Source organism: Dunckerocampus dactyliophorus, chromosome 6, assembly GCF_027744805.1.
Source record: "Dunckerocampus dactyliophorus isolate RoL2022-P2 chromosome 6, RoL_Ddac_1.1, whole genome shotgun sequence".
Lineage (NCBI taxonomy): Eukaryota > Metazoa > Chordata > Actinopteri > Syngnathiformes > Syngnathidae > Dunckerocampus > Dunckerocampus dactyliophorus.
The window spans coordinates 17,232,180-17,252,216 of record NC_072824.1 but is presented as its reverse complement, the minus strand read 5'-3'; the positions used below and the strand labels follow the sequence as shown (position 1 = coordinate 17,252,216).

Sequence of the window (20,037 nt, the reverse complement as noted above, 5' to 3'; positions counted from 1 at the left end):
AGCATGGGGGCAATCAGCCTGTGGTACTGCTCAGGTGTAATGGAAGCCCATGTTGCTTTAATATCAGCCTTCAGGACATCTGCATTGTTGGGTCTGGTGTCTCTCATCTTCCTCTTGACAATACCCCTTAGATTCTCTATGGAGTTCAGGTCAGGTGAGTTTGCTGGCCAATCAAGGACAGTAACGCCATGGACACTAAACCAGCGTTCTGAAAGCCATGCAAAGTTTACTTTCATCTGACAGACGACTTTGGACCACTGAGCAACAGTCCAGGTTATTTTTCCCCACTGCCCAGGTAAGACTCTTCTGACGTCTGTGGTTCTGGAAGTGGTTTGACATTTGTAGCCCATGTCTAGGAGTGGTGTGTGGACAGTGGCTCTTGATGTTCTGACTCCGGCACCAGTCCATTCCTTGAGAGGCTCCCCCAAATTCTTGAATGTATTTTGCTTGCCAATCCTCTGAAGGTTGCAGTTATGTGTGAATGCCCAGGGTGTACCCTGGGATAAACTCCAGCATACCCCTGCGACCCTAGTGAGGACAAGCGGCATAGACAGTGGATGGATGGACCTGGCAGGTTCCACTATGTACTGCACAGCAGGCAATGAACTGTAATACCTAGTTTGTCCACATGAAGGTACACTATTCTCTCAGTGAACAGTACTAGTCACACCTGGCACTGTATTCATAGTAGAGGAAGATAAGACTACTGATTCCTGTTGGGTTGAGGGTGTGGTGGGGGTTTTCTGTAGTTGTGCCGGGAAATTGTAAAAAAAAAAAAAAAAAAGAAAGTAAAAAGTTGAGCACAACAACTGCTCTTTGTGTGCTACTTTTCTTCACTTTCCCCGCTTTAGGGAACATTTCCACAGCTACCTTCAGGACGTGTCTGCACATGCTCATCACTGGAAGCTTACATAACACATTTTTGTTCGAGCCTGTTGCACTGCACACACACTTGTAAGTGGTACAGTTGTGTGTTTATTGAGTATTCCATATTCCCCCAGATTGTGTGCGTATTCTGACTTAAGTATGTGGCAATTTGAGCGGCAGATGAGAAGCAGGAAGTATGCGAGGTGGCGTAACAACAGACTGTCTCCCTGCGGCTGTGAGAAATGAACAAACAGGATGACAGCTGACACACTTGATCTACCACTTTAGTTGACAAGGAATGCAAAACAATGATTGACTTTTTTTTTTTTTTTTTTTTTTTTTTACTAAACACAACAGCCTTGCAAAATTCAAATTGACATCATTGCAGAGGCTCCATTTTGATTTAACTGACTGAATGGTCAATCAAAGGGATGCTTTTTTTTTTTAACAGACTACCCTGCCAATGCAAGGCTCTTAGAATCTATCAAACATCCATCCGTGTATTTTCAATGCCACTTGTCCTCATTAATTGGAGCCTATCCCAGCTGACTTTGGGAAAAGACGCAGGTTACACCCTGGACTGGTATATAGACAAACAACCGTTCACACTTAAACATTTGTGAGTAAAATGAGTGCCTTAATGAATGATGCTGTTGCACAAACACACGCCCTATGGCAGTGAAATGTGTCGTCTGTGTCTTCTGCTCATGTTGCAACATGCTGCGGCCTCTATACGTGTAAGCCTCACCATCTTTTGTGTGGGGCAGCAGCAGAGGTAATGACAGGGTTTGAAAAAGAACACTGCAAAAAAAAAAAAAAAAAACGCACAACAGGCCTCACCTCCTCTTACCTCTTCTTCCCTCATTTTAATCTCACTCTGACCATATATGGTAGGGAAATAAGGGCAAAGCTTATTGGTCGAGGGAGACAAATGTGCAGGTAGTCACCCTGGTGTACTGTACATTCAGATGCACCTTTTCACCTTGTTGTCGAATCAATATGATGATATTTTGTCTATTCTCACCATATAAAAGACTTCTAATTGTGTTTATCATGCTGTGCAGTGGGTTTGAATGTGATAAGTTCGACTGAGTGTTTACTCTTACCTAGTAGTGTCATATTTGCAGTGCCTCCCGCTGGCCTTGCTCTATTTGCAGGTACAGGCGAGTCTCTGCATTCCTGCACTTTCAGGACAGATGCTAATCTGTCTGTAAATAACTTCCAGGAGAAGCCTCAATTATTATACAACTAATTTCAGCATGTTAATGTATTTCTAGTACATATTGTGTTAAATGCATAAAGGTTGATGTTGAAGATACGTAATTTTTTAAATAAATGTGTGTATATATATATATATACACACAGATACTGCCACTATTCTTTTTACATTTAAAGTTTGAAAATGCATGGTATTTACAATGATGGTTGAATCATGTCAAGAGCAACTGTATCTTGATTTCTGTTTTCTAAAAAACATGTGAAAACTACTAACGTTTATGTGCTGGAAATAGGTGTAACACTAACCTCGGATTTTACAAGCAGTCACTGAATGCAACATAGCTCCCAAAAAAGGGGAAGGAGGGAAATGGCTACAAAAAAGAGGGCGTGGCTTCCAACTTACCTGCGGAAAAAATATAACAGGGGCGGGTCAGAGACGGTTGAGCGTCTGTCCTAAGAGCACTCGAGAGGTGAAGGATCCTTCCAAGCCGGACTTTGGCTGCCTCGAGCACGGACACGAAGACGCTGCGCCGCGTTCACCTCCAGTGCCTCTTCCTCCTCTTGTAGCTGAAAGAACAGGTGTGTCCGCTTTGTTTGCACTTTTATCTTTTATTGTATGATGTCAAAGTTTTTTTTTCCAAGTCACGCAGACGTTTAAAACATTTTCAAGTACTGGCGCAGGTGTCGTTCATCAGCCTTCAAAGCCTGCGCATGCTCACTCCTTCCCAATTAAATGCTCAATGTATTTTGCCAAGATGTTAAAAATGGAGATACTATAATGCAAGTATGTACTGTGTCGACCCATGACAGGGGAAAAATCTCACATCTTCCCACCTCCTACTCTTTCAATATAAAGGCTTCAAAGACAGAAAGGCCATTAAAGATGATTCTTTGATATGACGTCATGTAGAATTGAGGCGTTGATGTTATCCAGGCTGGTGGGCGAATTATTTTTTTTTAAATCCTAAAACACAAAGTGAAGAGAAATACAGTCCTCTATTAGAATGTATGTTTGCATCTCAGGTATGTTCACTTTTTTTATTATTTGACTCCTTTCAGGCCACTATTAATTCTGTTCTTAAGACTACTTTTTCCACATGTTCTAATGTGTGTCTTGTACTTCCTATGTATGTTTTTATATTTGAGTCCTGTAGATTTTAGTTTGTCTGTTTCTTGCACCTTTATCGCCTACTTCACGCATTTTCTCGTGTTCAACACTTTGGTCAGTGGCTGCTGTTTTTAAAAGTGTTCTACAAATAAAATTGGCTTGGCTTGGCTAATAACCCGCATCGTATTCACAAAAAAGATTAAGATTAGGGCAACACTGAAAAGGGAAGAAAAAGGTTGTAATGTCACAAGATATCAAAGTATCCCCTCATTCTTCCATTTTTCTTAATGCGGCCGACTGTGGAAAAAAAATGCTGTTATAAAAGTTGGCATTTTAATCAATAGGTGAAAAGGGTCGTTGTAAATCAGTTTTATTGGGCAAGGTACTTTTTTTTTTTTGGTTACTTTAGTGGAGTTCAAATTAGCCTTAGTCCACCTCATTGAGAGAGTTACCCCAGGAATAATGTCAATACAGTCGTCCTTGCCACTTCGCGCTTCGAATTTCGCGGCTTCACTCTATCAGGGTGTTTCAAAAGTATGTTGTTAAATCATGCTGTTTTGTGGTTGATTTCAACCATGTTTTTCTTTCTCGTGGGCACTAGGCCTGGGATGATCCATCCATCCATCCATTTTCTATGCCGCTTATCCTGACTAGGGTCGGGGGGTATGCTGGAGCCAGCTGACAGCTTTGGGCGAGAGGCGGGGTACAACCTGGACTGGTCGCCAGCCAGCCAATAGCAGGGCACATATAGACAAACAACCATTCAGACTCACATTCATACCTATGGACAATTTAGAGTCAGCAATGAGCCTAACATGCATGTTTTTGGAATGTGGCAGGAAGCCGGAGTACCTGGAGAAAACCACCTGGGATGATTATTAAATAAATTAATCACACAATAAATTAAAATTAAGTCTAATTTTGCCTGCTTCAGTACATTGCCATGTACCGTTTTCCTCATTCCCCAGCTCCAAACACGCAGGAAGAGTTCACTCTGTGCATTGGTTTCAGCACCTTAGTGCGTTTGTTCCACAGAACAACAGCATGGACAGAGTGAGCCCTTTTGTCAGTCATACAGTCTCTTTGTCTCGGTGGGTGGAGGCAGGGCCGGTAGCATAAAATTTGAAGATTGCCGTAACCTTTCATTGTACTTTTCTTAAAAGTAATGTTAAAACCTTTCTCGTTCTCATAGACCCAATGTCATGTATAATTTTGTGACACCCCTTCTGGTCAGGTGTCAGTAATGTTACTCTAATGTTCGGTGAGATGTACAAACGCCAGACTTGATCGCCGGAACAGCAGGTTTTTATCACAGGTTTGAATTATTTCACAACAGGCAAAATAATCCCAAATAAAAATCCCTACTAAAGACATGAGCTACTGTTGAGGCCATAACTCACGCCAAGCTGAAACTCAACTCTGAACCCCTGTCGTCACTTCCTGTTCGCCCCTTCTGACCTCCCTTAGGGAACACATGAGTCACATGAACGCATTAATCTTATTTATGTCTTAAATGGCTTATTTACTCTTATGTCGACAGTACAGGGCATTACTAGGGATGGGTACCAAAAACGGTACTTCTAAAAGTACTATAGGCACAGACTGAATTTCGTCGAGTACCGAGCACCAATCCATGTAAAATCAAAAGGTACCATGTTCGGTATAGGACTTGCCTGACAAGGTGAAGTAGACCAGAAGATCCTCAAAAGCTAGACATCATGCCGAGATCTAAAGAAATTCAGGAGCAAATGAGAAGAAAGTACTTAAGCTCTGTAAGTTGCGAAAAGGTTATAAGTCATTTCTAAAGCTTTGGGACTCCAGCAAACCACAGTGAGAGCCATTCTCCACATATGGCGAAAACATGGAACTGTGGTGAACATTTCCAGGAGTGGCCGGCCAACCAAAATGACCCCAAGAGCGCAGCAACGACTTATCCAAGTGGTCACAAAAGACTTCACAACAACAACCAAAAAACTGCAGGCCTCAATCGCCTCAGTTAAGGTCAGTGTTCATGACTACATAAGAAAGACACTGGGCTAAAACGGACTGCACGGCAGAGTTCCAAGACGAAACAACTGCTGAACAAAAACAACATTAAAGCTCGTCTCAATTTTGTCAGAAAATATCTTGATGATCCCCAAGACCTTTGGGGAAAATAGTCTGTGGTCTGACGAGACAAAAGTTTTAGTTTTTGGAAGGTGTATGTCCCATTACACCTAATATAAAAGTAACGCCGCATTTCAGAAAAAGAACATCATTCCAACAGTAAAATGTGGTGGTGGTGGTGGTGCGATTGTCTGCTAAGGGTGGTCCAACCAAATATTAGGTTTAGGGAGCAATCACTTTTTCCCACAGGGTCATGTAGGTTTGGATTTTTTTCCACTAAATAAGTTTAATTTCAAAACTGCATTTTGTGTTCAGTTGTGTTGTCATCAACCAATATTTAAATTTGTTTGATCTGAAACATTTAAGTGTGACAAACATGCAAAATAATGAGACAAACACTTTTTCACACCACTGTATTTGTTTAGTTTTTGAGAGAGAAGTATCTTAAAATAAAAAAAAAATGGAATTAATACAATTGGTAAGTTAGCATTTATTACCACAAACGCACACAAAAGTACCGAAAATTGGTACCTTTTTGAGTACAAGTATCGATTCCCAGGTACTGGGTATTGTTACCATATCAGTTCAGATGTCAAAGGTATCAATCCCCAGCTATTAAGAGTTTTTAAAGTTGATGATCAGGGTTAGTTAATGTCAGGGGAGCTCTAATAATTCTAACCGTATTTAGAAGATCGTAAAACTGTAGAAAACAGCGGAAATATTCAGTTTATAAATAAGGAAACTGCAGAAATTCACTTATCACGGTCGGGTCTGGAACCAATTAACTGTGATAAATGAGGGATTATATATATTATGTATATATATATAATATTTAAAAAATAATCATAAAATATGTTGGTGATAATACAAGTCAACAAGTTTTGTGATGACATCTTGACTTTACTCGCTGTACGTATGTTTTAAGATGAGGCTTTATATCAACTCCTGCAAGGATCCAAAGATCATACCTTTTACCCTCCCATCGTGTCCCCCAGCAATGGCACAGAGCCGGCTGATGACCTGTTGTTGGTTAAGAAGCACACAAATTAGGGATTGATTGTCCGCCAAGAAGGAAGAAGACTTGAGTTCAGGTAAACGAGCGGAGGTGGCTTATGAGTGATTTTTAAAGAGGACGTAGCGTGTTCAAATCTTTTGCTTCCTCCTCCTATTGCGTTGTTGCTTGAAGGCAACAGCAGCCAAAACGTTTAGTTTTTTATTAAGTTATTATTATTATTATTTTTTTTAAACCTGATACTCTGAGCGCCTCATTATTCACACCACATACTGATCTCAGCTCATTTTTGTGCAATTCCTGAACTTTGCGATAGATAACTGAAAACATCCTCATCCTCCTCTATTCTTCATAATTCTTTGTGCATCTGACTGCATAACAAACTTAGGAGGGGCACTGATGACACGATTATCTCATGCACACACTCACTCACACTCATTTTCCCATCATGCATCAAGAACATGGTTATCTCTTGAATTTGATGGACCTGCTTTGGGCAAACCACTTTGGAACCTTTGATGGACATTAAAAATATGAAGTGAAATTTTTTTCATCACAAAAATATGTCATGTCAGCATCAGCGTACTCATCTGAATATAAGATGACAAGTTTTTTTTTTTTTTTTATTTTAACACCTGTTTTGGAAAATCTGACCCAAGGAATTAACTTTTTTTTTTTCTTTTTAAATCTTGTTTTAATATCAGTAATCATTTATGAGTGACAGAAAGCAAAGCTCTGACAGTCTTTGGCGCCACGTGCTGGTTTGCGTGTATGAATCTCTAGACCCTGAATGTAAGACAGATTAAAAAAAATAGTTTCTTATATTCTGGTCAACATGGTATATTTTTTCTGTATTTTACTGGGGAATACATTTAGGGTTTCTAGTCGTGCTCTGGCTCAAAAATCTACAGCTTCCGGTTTGACAAACATGATGCTGTATATTATGACAGACTGTTAACGATTCATTTGAGGTCTAACAATCCCGTCAAGCCAAACCAAATGTGTTTTGTGTGCACCTACTCATAGCAGGCAAAATGCAACTTTTCAAAGGGATCTTTTACCTCCAAACCATAATGCCACATGCTGATACAAATTGGAGTAGTAGAGGTGGATGGATAGTGGAGACTTGTATTCAGGGTGTGGCTGAAGAGACATTAATGACATTTCTCTCCTTGCCCGGGCCTGTTGCTTCCCGACATTCCTCACAACAAAGCATTTCTCCCATGCACATCCATCGGGACTTTGAAGATCTTTATTTTCTTTTTCCTTTTTGTTTCCCAGCAGCGGAGTTACTAGGTTAACAACTGGATGGTGATTTTCAGGATTAGCGAGGACAGGGAAGAGTTGGGAATTTGTGGAATTCTGTCTGATGAGGTTGTCGTGGGGAAGGGAGAGCTTTCCATCATGAATAGTTGAAGATGTGGTTATCTGCTCATAAAAACACTGGTTGTTTTTGTGTGACTTTTGGAGCTTACGAAATTTTTGTGCATTCATGTTTGGCTATTGAAGGCCTACGCGTGCGCGTGTGTAAGACAAGTTATACTGTATGTAGTATTCGAGTCACTAGACATGAGTAGGCATGAGGCCTTTCACACTGCATGGAGACTGGTAGTAGAGTCAAGCCAAGACAGACATTCCATGGCTGAGAGAGAGTGGAGGAAAAAAAGGTTTTCTCCTCATTCCGTGTGGAAGTGGTATGTTTTTGGCTTCTTTGTCCTTCCCCACTCTGTTTGAAACACTTCTTAATTTTAGAATAATTAAATTGGAGAGGCTAACTAGTGAGCTTGCTCTGCTAGCGGCGGTCGTCTGTTATGACCTTGCACCAGAGGGTTGCTGCTGCTGTAAAGGCTTGTTTCCGTTTTACAGTGGAACCAGTTTATGTCAGCAGTCCATCTAGTCAACCTACTCATCAAGGCCTGGTTCGCTGTGTTGTTTTTATTGCAAAAAGTGCCCGCGTAAGCAGACGTCTACATGCATTGTTGACCGCTTTTGTGGACATAAAATTTGAGATCCAAAGGGGTATTTTCTAGGGGTGTTGTGGGACACTCAGTTCATGAGACAAGACGATACACGAGATTTGGGAGACATGAGAGTGTATCATTAGTTTTAAGATAAGTACAATGAACAAATATATAAAATATGACAAGATATGGTGAGCTACTAATTTAATTTCTACTATGTTACACTCTTCTGCACTATGTGTGTTTGCTACTGGCCCCGCCTCTACCCGTTCATGCCGTTCTATGGAGCACACTCGCAAAGGTGCTGGAACCAATGCACAGAGTGAACTTTCTTCCTGCTTGTTTGGAGGTGAGAGACTAGGAAAACGGACACCCATGCACATGGAAATATATGGACTAGGGGTGTTGCAAGACCTTAAAACATGACAAGATTTCTTGTTCAGAAAAAAACGGTCTCGTGTCCATTAGGCCTAGAAAGATAAATTTAATCACACAATAAACGAAAATGAACTCGATAATTTTGCCAGCCTCAATACATTACCATGTACATGCGTGTCTGTTTTTGTCTCTCGCCTCCAAACAGAAGTTCACTCTCTGCATTGGTTTTAGCAAATTGGTGCATTTGCTCGTTAGAGCAATGGCATGAACGGAGTGAGCCTTATTGCCAGTCAGTCTTTGTCTCAGTGGGTGTAGCAGGGCTGGTAGCATACACCGAAAGTGCGGAAGAGTGTAACGTAGTAGAAATTATATTAGTAGATTGCAATATATTGTCATTTTTTTCACTGTACTTTTATTAGAAGTCAAGTTTAAATCTTATAATCCTAGTAATTTGTAAAAAAAAAAAAAAAAATTGGATGTGTTGTATTGTTGACTTAATCATTCTCTCTAAGCGACTCAAAGCCCTTGAAAGAAGCATCTAGATCAGGGGTGCTCATGACGTTGATCGCGATCTACTGGTCAATCGCCAAGGTAGTAGTGTCTGTTGATGGCATGTCACCCACGTCAAAAGTCACTTTGTCGCTGTCATATGACATTAGTCAGCTGACATTAAGTTCCCTCCTGGTGTGCTGTTGTACCTCCACTGCAAATCTTAAGTAGTGAACAGATGTTTCCAATTCCAGAAACTAACTCAGCGGTAAGATGCCTATATTTATAACAAAAGTTATGTTCCTTTATAGCGGCTATTTGTCGAAAAGTCAGTTGTCTGATGGCTCTGCTCCGCATCCTGAACTTCACGAAAGAAAATGTGTGTAAAACTATTATTTAATGATCAATTGGAAAATGTACCCATTGCTAATTAATTAATTACTGACAATCTAAGGCTTTATGGCTGATTCGTATTGATCGAGGACTCTGCTACCGACGCAGCCGTATCACTCACTTGTCAAGCTAGATATCCTGTTGTATCCGTTTCTTTCACAACCTGAGTAAACACCCTAAGATTACGGTGGATATTTCCTTTCTTGCATTGGGCTGTGTGAGAAATTTCAAGTCAGTCTGACTTATGGGATGAACATTTGGGTTTTCATAACACCATCACTATGTGGTGTATTTGTTAGAAGGCAACACAGTAGGGGTGCATGTTTTGACAAATGTTCACTCTTTGTGTGCAGTGGCTCAGGATTCGAAGAGTTGACTGACACAATCGAAGCAGTCATGAAAAAATTAGGACACACCATGGGGTATAAAATGAATATACAATTTTATTATGTTTATTAAATATGAATATACGATCGTCACAAAAGAAAATCTGTCCCTTAACCTGCACAAGTAGCATATTAACTATTTGCTAAACACAGCATGGTAAAATACCCTTTAGTCACCATAAAACTGACATATTCACCACAAATTTGGCAAGCCCTCAAAGACACTGACAGTAATCTCTTCCACCTTAAGTGTTGCTTCCCGTTAGGCTGTCTGTCAACGCGGTTGCGCAAAATCTCCCTCGATGATTTCTGTGAAAAGTTATTGGTGAGGTGAAACACAAGTGAGGATTTCCTACTGTACGTTTTTTTTGTTTGTTTTTTTTATTCATACACTGCCTTGGTGCAACATTAGATACACTTGTACAATACTTACTAAAAATGTTGCCTTTTACAAAGATACTGACAATCAGTTCTGACACACTGTCAAGGGTTATGTTTATTACTGTGGCTTTGTAGTTTGCAGTGGTTTACAACTGCACAGCATCATACTGAGAGCAGTATCTAATATCGCATGATGCAGTTTTGCACCCTGCAACACTGCAGTGATGGTATACGTATCCCGTCAAAGCTGAGCACTATTATCTTATGGAAAATGTGAATTTTTGATACAGCTCTTGTAGTGGAGCTTATTTGATTGTGCTGATGTACCTAAAATTGAGTGTATATGTAAGAAAGCATAGTCATATTAGTGGAGGCATTTGCTGACCTAATGTGGGAACCTGGTTGTTAAAACAACCTTTTAAGGTACATGTATACGAATGTACATCGTGATTTGTATATAACACACACACACACCGATATAAGATATACACAAGTGGCCAAAATGAGTTTTTTTCGTATGGTGGTTGGGGTCTCTCTGAGAGAAAAAGTGAGAAGCATCCAGGAGAAACTCTGAGTAGAAGCGATGTTCCTCCGCATTGGGAGGAGCCAGATGAGGTGGTTCAGGCATCTGGTCAGGATGCTTCCGGGGAGGTGCACCTAGGGAGGTGTTCGGGGCAGGTCCGACCAGTAGGAGGCCTCAGAAGACCCAGGACACATTGGAGAGACTGTTTCTCACCTGGCCTGGGAATGCCTCGGGATCCGCCGCAATTAGCTGGACAAATTAGCCGGGGAGAGGGAAGTCTGAGCTTCTCTGGTTAGGCTGCTGTTCACGCAACCCGAACTCTGATAAGCGGAAGAATATGGATGGTTGGATACATTGTGTACAACCGTGCAGTGTGTTTAATCGATGTGAAATGTTTTCCTCCTCCCTCAAAGCTACCATGAGTGACGCAGACAAGTTCCTGTATGGGGACCGCAGCGGGATGAACAACCCACTGGCTCAGGCCGACTGGGCCAGCAAGAAGCAGGTGTGGGTTCCCTCTGAAAAGTTGGGCTTCGAGGCCGGCTCCATCAAGGAGGAGCATGGCGAGGAGTGTGTGGTGGAGCTCAGCGACTCTGGCAAAAAGGTAAGAGGACAAAAAAAATTTCAATTTTTCCTCTGATACACTTCCTGGCTCTTGCAATTCCAGGTGAAAGTCAACAAGGACGACATCCAGAAGATGAATCCACCCAAGTTCAACAAGGTGGAGGACATGGCCGAGCTCACCTGCCTGAACGAAGCCTCTGTGCTGCACAACCTCAAGGAGCGCTACTACTCAGGACTCATCTACGTGAGTTTTATCCATCTTCACATTACCATGGTAACACCGTGGATACACGTTAGGCTCAGTGTTTGGATTTCTTCCACCATGTAGACATACTCTGGTCTCTTCTGTGTGGTGGTCAACCCATACAAGTACTTGCCCATCTATTCGGAGGACATCATTAACATGTACAAGGGCAAGAAAAGACACGAGATGCCGCCTCACATCTACGCCATCACCGACACCGCCTACAGGAGCATGATGCAAGGTACACAGCATTCATATACTCTATAGTATAAGACTACAAACTTTTACCTCTTTTCCACACATCTAAAAATGGAAAATGACGCCAGACATGCAAGAAGACAGGATTACTTTACATACAGTCCCAATGAAAATTTTATGACCAGTTGGAAAAACTGTAACAATTAAAACCAAAGAAGATCCAACAGTGCTACATTTTGCACTGTTGGATCTTCTTTGGTTTTAAGTAGGGCTTCAAAATGCAAAAAGAAGAAAACCCCCTAAAATAGAAATTAGAATGTTCAAAAAGGACTCTGTAATGAGTAGCTGTGCCATTCTTGTTCATCACCTCAAAAATTGGTTTGGGCATGGTTGATGCCAGTGTTTCCAAGAGGCTAGTAGGAATGTTGCTCCAGATGGTGAAGATGGCTTACGGAGGGCATCCACTGTTTGGAACTGATGTCCATTTTTGTAAACGTCCTGCCAGTCTGGTCGAGCTGATCAGGGGTATCTTTTCCAGTTTATTTTGGGTAGACTGAAACATTTTCTGTCACTGCAGGGTTTGTTAGCACTAACAATTCTTGTGATGAAATGTCCTCCTCGCCATACACACAAAGCCTTTCCATCAATGGTAACACTGTATGCCACACTCCATTTCTGTCAGCATGGCTTGACAAGCTCAACATTTACATCAAGTCATGCCGGTGTAATGACTTGCCCCCCATCTGCTTGTGGGCTCAGCTATTTGTTCAACTACCTAAAACCTATAGCTCTTCCTCCGAATATTCAGGCTCAAAAAGATAAGGTTCTAGATCCTCATTTGTCCAAAAGTAGTCGGCGGTGGGTCTGACAAAGTCTGCCATGATTTGGAGTAACAAACATACACACTGCTGTTGACGGAAGTAGCGCTCGATGTGAAATCAATGCGTCCAGGGAAGAATTTCCGGTAATGTTTCAAAATGATCAAAATACTGTAAGTATTGCATGTTGCCATGAATGTACCTGTTAGTATATGGTCACAGCATGTGTATATAAAAGCCAAAACATTGTTGGAGGTTTTTTTTAAGAGGGCTTTATAGTCCAAATAGGTGTGTCCCATGACGTGCATTGTTAGCGCCCTCATACTGTTTTTCAATCTTTTTAGATTGCACAGAAAAGGGAACAACGTGTGCTCATGTTTCACATAAGGATTGTGTACAATGGGCAAAATTCCAAAAAGGGCAATTTTCCTTTAAGATCCAACAGTGCAAAACGTAAATTCTTGCAATTTTTCAGCTGGTCTTAAAATTTTGATCGGGAGTGTCTTGGTTTCTCTTCAGGGGCAAAAGATCATTGCCGAAAAATAATTGAACAAAAATAACACTGCACCTACTGTATGTCTTTGTATTTTGGGTGCGGTTACTACCGTTTACATTGGCACCGCTCCCATTATGGTACCGAGTATTCATAGCTATCCCTAATGGAAGAGCCTGATCATCTGGAACAAACATTGCCAAGTTCTATTGGGCCCATTATCAGTGGCCTTTGACATGAAAAATGTTTATCTGAATGGACAAAAATCTCCAGACATTTCTTTCACACATCTTGTAGAAAGTGTTCTCAGAAGAGTGGAAGCAGTTGTATCTGTAAACAAACCACATTTTCTTAGGTTTCAACTTACTGGTGGTCAGGTGTGATATCTAGTGTACAGTAGATAATACCAATATAACATTTTCTTTGTTTTACCAAATTTTTATCATTTTAAACATGTATTGTTAGACATTACATTATACTGACTGCTTCCATGTTTGTGTCTTGTTGTCATCAGATCGAGAGGATCAGTCCATTCTTTGCACGTAAGTCTTTATTGATTTATTTAATCTGCTTTCTGTGTGCTTTTGCAATTTTAGACGGACACTAGGTGTCTTTGTTGAGAAAACATTGCCATTTTGGTGTCTCCTCCCTAGTGGAGAGTCCGGGGCGGGGAAAACTGAAAACACCAAGAAGGTCATTCAGTATCTGGCCCATGTGGCCGCTTCTTTCAAGTCCAAGAAGGATCAGGTTTGCATCAACTTTTGATAACATTTTTAGAAATGTCACAATGAACGTCTTCTTCTTTTGCCCCCCCCCCCCCCCCCTTTTTTTTTTTTTTTTTTTTTTTAAACAATGCAGTCAGTACAATACAGTCGACCTGAGCACATTCCTTTTTCAGGTCTTTGCATGTCTTCCTCCTGTCTCGTGTGTGCGCGTGTTCTTTAATCATCTTATCTGAAGCATAGCACACTTAATTTATGTGTGAAATTGTCTAAAGTTGCTGAACTCACCATTTCTCACCCTTTGTCTCTGCAGGGCAGCACTGTTCTGTCACATGTGAGTTAATGGGACACCGTTAGCATGTGGTTTGTTTATGCAAGATTACTAATGGGGAGTGTTCTGTTGTCTGTGTGTCAAGGAAATGCATTAACATACTACTTAATAGCTGGTGTGGAATGAAATGACCACTTTCTAAGAGTGGCTGATACAAGTTGTGCCAATAAAACCGAGAATGACGTTGACAACAAGCTGCTTAATTAACAAATAACAAAATTTTGATGTTTTCACAAAGACTGGCATGATCAAAATAAATAAGAATCATAAGAAGTTTGGGAGAAAGAAAATACTAAGAGTGCAGACCTCTGCCAAGGTTGTACACTGTAAAAACTGAAATCGAATCGAGATTAAATATCTGGACTGGAAAACAATATCACAATACTTAATTTTTACAAGCGAGATGTTCTGAAGTTTTTAGGTCAGTTGAAAAAAGAATTTGCATTTTACACTGTTGGATCTTAAAGAGGTTCTAAGTAGAGCTTCAAAATATGAAAAGAAATTAGTGAGACAATGTTTTGAGTAAGCAATTTATTGCAAACAACCATTAAAGTGAAATGGGCTGTTCATCAGCTGATCAAAAGACCACACCCTTTTTATTCACACTGTCATGATCTCTTGATGACAAGAGGCAAAATAGCTTTCTGTCTTTCAACGCGGTTGGATCGTTGCTGACAAAGAAAGAAAATCCATATAAAGACAGATGGAAAACAAAAGTGGAAATGCCATTAGTAATTGTAGCCCAGGGGTGCCCATTACATGCACGTTATCGGTCGATTGCGAAGGTAGTTTGAGTCGGTCGCATAAACATCACTTATTAGATGTCATATGACATCAATCAGCTGACATTAAGCTCCCCTCCTGATTCACTATTGGCAAAGATGAAGTGGTGAATACTGTATACGTCACAAGCTACACACAGAGATGCAGGGTTCATCTTTTATTCAGATTACGGATAAATTAACTCAGTGGTAAGATGCCTATATAACAAAAGTTATCTACGTGTGTGTACATGTACTTATACGCTCCTGATCAAAATCTTAAGACCAGTTGAAAAATTGCTAGAATTTGCATTTTGCACCTTTTGGATCTTAATGAGGTTTTAAATAGAGCTACAATATGCAACAGCAAGAAGGGGGAGTGAGACAAAAAGCACTTTTAAAAAAGTAATTTATTGAAAACAACAATTAAACTGAAATAGGCTGTTTACCACCTGATCAAAAATTTAAGACCATCGCTCAAAAAATAACAAACTCTCCAAACCAGAACAAAAAGTGTTCTTAGTAGGACTCAGTAATGAGTAGCTCCACCGTTCTTGTTAATCCCTTCAAAAATTGGTTTGGGCATGCTTGATGTGAGTGTTTCCAGGAGGCTAGTGGGAACATTGCTCCAAGTGGTGAAGATGGCTTCACGAAGGGCATCAACTGTCTGGAACTGATGGCCAATTTTATAAACTTCCCTTGTCATCCATCCCCAAATGTTCTCTATGGGATTTCAATGAGGGGAACATGCAGGATGGTCCAAAAGAGTGATCTTTTTCTCCCTGAAGAAGTCCTTGGTCGAGCGAGCATTGTGAACTGCAGTTTTGTCCTGTTGAAAAAGCCAGCTGTTACCACACAGACGAGGGCCCTCAGTCATGAGGGATGCCCGCTGCAACATCTGCACGTAAGCAGCCCCGTTTGACGACCCTTCCACTCAATGGAAAAAACACCCTGGATCATGATGGACACCCCTCCACTGTGCCAGGTAGAAAACATCTCAGGTGGGATCTCCTTGTCATGTCAGTAATGTTGGAAGCCATCTGGACCGTCAAGGTTACATTTTTTTTTTTCTCATCGGAGAATAAAACTTTTTTCCACCTTTCAATGTCCCATGTTTGATGCTCCCTGGCAAAGTCTAAACGGGCAGTTTTGTGGCGTTGAAGGAGACGAGGTCTTTGAATTGTTTTTAAACCCTTTTCCCGGAGATGCCGTCTGATGGTTATTGTGCTGCAGTTGGCATTGGTCAGGGCCTTAATTTGTCTTGGGCAGCCAATCGGATCCTCTGATTCAGCGCAGGTGTGATTTTATTTATTTATTTTTTTGGGGTCTAATGCTTGACTTTTTTGTTCCATAATGCATAATGTTCCATAAGAATGACTTTCTTACTGCGCCCAACCTCAGCAGCAATGGCACGCTGTGACGCCTTGCTTATGTAGTTCGACAATACGACCACGTTCAAAAAGAGAAAGCTTCTTAGCTTTAGCCATCAAGAGGGCATGACAGTGTGAATGCCTGACAGAAAATGAACATTTTTAGCAGAGTTTGGCTTTTTTGGCTTGTGGTCTTAAACTTTAGATCAGGTGATAAACAACCTATTTCAGTGGTTGTTTTTTTTTTTGTTTTTTCTTTTGTTGAAATTACAAGTTCCAAATGTTTTTTGTCTCACTTCCCTTTTTTGCTTTTGCATATTGTAGCTCTACTTAAAACCTCATTAAGATCCAAATGTACAAAATGCAAATTCTAGCAATTTTTCAACTGGTCTTAAGATTTTGATCGTGTGTGTGTAAATGATTTAGTATAGTACTTTACTGGTTTTATATACAGTACACTGTATGTTGGATGCTTTATAGTGAGAGCTAGATCATATTGACTTTCATGCTGGAAAAAGTGCATGCACCCCTGATATATACGTGTATAACGTACACAAATACTCCTATTTCTAAATGTAGTAAATATATATGAATATGAAGTGGTGTGAAATATTGTACAGTAGTTGTAAACCTCTACTTCCTTCTTGTTGTGTTACAACACATTGATTTATTCTAGTAAAGCAAAGCGCCATCAGGTCCCTTTCAGTAATTGAGTAGAGAGTAGAGACTAATTGCCTCATTTACAGAGCAACGGTGACAAGCTGGGCCGTTCACACCTCAGTTGGGATAGTTCAAAATTACTCCAGCCACTTGGCTGCCCTTTGGGCATTATAGTTAGAAAAGCAAAATGGCAGGGCTGTGGGACTATTAGTGTTAAAAATACACAGGAAAATTACCCGAAAAATTTTAAATATTAGCAGTAAACTTGTTTAATCAAGTCTAAATGCTCAACTAGTTGTAACTCATACCTGGTGAGCCTGTCCCACCCCTACCGTGAGCCGTGTTTTTGTCCTGTTGTAGCCTGTGTGTAGTGTGTCAACGTGCAATCCTGCATTTACTGCCTCTGGGGCGGGGAGAGAAGGGGTCTGTGTGTGTGTGTGTGTGTGTGTGTGTGTGTGTGTGATCGAACCTGTGTACTTCTTGGCTTCCCTTCTTTGTGCCTGCATGAATGAGGATATTTTTCACACACATACAGTGTGCATGCGTGTGTGTATTTGCCATGGAAGTGCAGCATGTTTTGAAGTTTGTGCGACCTGTTGCTTAGTTCCGACCTGTCAATGGTTCTGATTTTTCCTTTGTCTCAGGGGGAACTGGAGAAGCAGTTGCTGCAGGCCAACCCCATTTTGGAGGCCTTTGGCAATGCAAAGACCGTCAAGAATGACAATTCTTCTAGATTTGTAAGAGTGGCTCACATACACCCTTTTTTGTATGTTTCATTGTGTGCATTATTTTGTGTTGTGTTTATTTTGCTTTCTTGTAGGGAAAATTCATCAGGATAAACTTTGATGTGAATGGGTACATCGTTGGAGCCAATATTGAAACTTGCATCCTTTTTGAATTCCTCATTTACAACTAATCTGCTCCGAGACGCTAAATGAAACAATTTTACCCACAATAAACTTTTTACAGTTGCTTAATATTTTTTAATATCACAAAAGTGTAAAAAAAAAAAAGTTAGACCATTACTATGGTAAAATAGGCCTAGTATTTATATATAGTGACACATTTACTGTCGGCAACTTGGCTTTATACTTTTAACGGTAATTAACATGTAAAACAAAGTTAACTGGTGTGTGTTATAACTTAAAAATAGCATATTTGTCCCCTCTGGTCCCCCTCTTTGGTGTCATGTCAAAAAAAGCACAGCACACTTATGGAGTTAATTCTTTTAGATGCTCAATGAACTGCCCACCATAGTGAGTTTTCTTCTGGACTACGATGAACATGAACATTGTAGCGGTTGTTTGTCTACACTTCGTTTTGCTCCATCCTTTACTGAAATGTTACCAGACCTGCTGGAGAAGTCACGGGCCATCAGACAAGCTAAAGAGGAGAGAAGCTTCCATATCTTCTACTACATGCTATCTGGAGCAGGAGACAAGATGCGCTGTGAGAACTAAGACATACTATTGCTGAAATATCTTGTATCTCACCAGATAGTTTCACAATACAGTAAATCCTCATGACTTTGACCAGTTGCTGTTCTGAACATTAGGTTTTATTTTTTTAAATTTATTTTATTTTTTTTGGGAAGTCATGTGCACTACTATTCAAATGTTTGGGCACACTTCTTCATGCTATTGAATGGGGAAGTGTATCCAAACTTTTTACTAGTAGTGTAAGTGGTAGTAATCTTGTTTGTGACTTAATTATGTAAATTAATTCCTTGCCGCCCCTCTTCTCCTGTTGCAGCTGAGTTGTGTCTGGAAGACTACAGCAAATACCGTTTCCTGTCCAATGGCAACTTGACAGTTCCAGGCCAGCAGGACAAGGACATGTTCTCTGACACCATGGAAGCCTTCCAGATCATGAGCATCCCAGAAGAGGAAAGAATTGGTACTTTTTTAAAATTTGAGATTTTTTTTTTAAATTTAAAAACAGTTTTTTGACACAATGGAAGTCACCAGGTACAATTGTATTGTTTTGCGTTTTACTACATGAAATGCCTGCATATTTTTAGCATTTTGATTTCAATTGTTAGAAATGTTTTTATATAATAAAATTACAATTACAATAAAATTGGATTATAAATGACAAAATATAAATATGTATACTTAATCTCATTCTCTATGTAGTTGTCAGTCCTAAAATAACAAAAGGCATTAAGCAGTACATTAAAATGTGGATTTTTTTAATTTTTTTTTTTGGATGAAATATTTTATATTTTTAACAGTCATCTCTTTTATAAAGTGATTTCAAATGTGTAGAAGCAATCAATTGGTAATCCTTCGCAGCTTCATAGTTGAACTCGGTATGATTCAACCCTCGTAAATTACTTGTATTTTCAAATTGTGCAAACTTTCAATACACGGCCAATTAAAAATATAGTGACTCTGTTGACCTATTTAATTTTTTTGTGGGTTTATTGCAAAGTACTGCAAGTTTACGTGTCAGAATAAGACCTTGGAAAATATGAATAAACTAATAAATAAACAATCTCTGTGCTTGTCTTCAGGCCTGTTGAAGGTGGTCTCAGCCGTGCTGCAGTTGGGCAACATGACCTTCAAGAAGGAACGTCACTCTGACCAGGCGTCTATGCCAGATGACACCGGTACACACTTTAAACCTACTTTAGTAACCTCTATGCACAACCTAATATCTTTAAAGTTTTGATTGCTCCTCTTTCCCCATAGCCGCCCAGAAAGTTTCTCACCTGCTGGGCATCAACGTGACCGACTTCACGCGCGCCATCCTGTCACCTCGAATTAAGGTCAGTGTTTTTTAATATATAAAAATCAAAAGACTTGAGACATCTGTCGCCGTGTGTGCGTGCTTCCTCACCAGGTTGGCCGGGACTATGTCCAAAAAGCCCAGACCCAGGAGCAGGCTGAGTTTGCTGTGGAAGCTCTAGCAAAAGCTTCATATGAGAGGATGTTCCGCTGGCTGGTCATGAGGATCAATAAAGCTCTGGACAAGACTAAGAGACAAGGAGCCTCCTTCATTGGTATCCTGGACATTGCTGGCTTTGAGATCTTCGAGGTGAACTGCCCTTTC

General features: G+C 40.4%; 1 protein-coding gene across 1 annotated transcript in view; it reads left to right on the top strand.

Moving 5' to 3' along the window:
• The first annotated feature begins 2,509 nt into the window (after positions 1–2,509).
• LOC129182316 (myosin-9-like) overlaps positions 2,510–20,037 on the top strand; it is a 35,333-nt gene continuing 17,805 nt past the window's right edge. The window contains exons 1-14 of the mRNA XM_054778270.1: positions 2,510–2,664; positions 11,236–11,426; positions 11,490–11,630; positions 11,715–11,871; positions 13,654–13,681; positions 13,793–13,886; positions 14,175–14,195; positions 17,628–17,720; positions 17,804–17,864; positions 18,331–18,432; positions 18,736–18,879; positions 19,499–19,594; positions 19,677–19,753; positions 19,828–20,022. Coding sequence (XP_054634245.1) covers positions 11,241–11,426; positions 11,490–11,630; positions 11,715–11,871; positions 13,654–13,681; positions 13,793–13,886; positions 14,175–14,195; positions 17,628–17,720; positions 17,804–17,864; positions 18,331–18,432; positions 18,736–18,879; positions 19,499–19,594; positions 19,677–19,753; positions 19,828–20,022 — 1,395 coding nt within the window. The 5' untranslated portion in view covers positions 2,510–2,664; positions 11,236–11,240. The remainder of the gene's footprint in view (positions 2,665–11,235; positions 11,427–11,489; positions 11,631–11,714; positions 11,872–13,653; positions 13,682–13,792; positions 13,887–14,174; positions 14,196–17,627; positions 17,721–17,803; positions 17,865–18,330; positions 18,433–18,735; positions 18,880–19,498; positions 19,595–19,676; positions 19,754–19,827; positions 20,023–20,037) is intronic.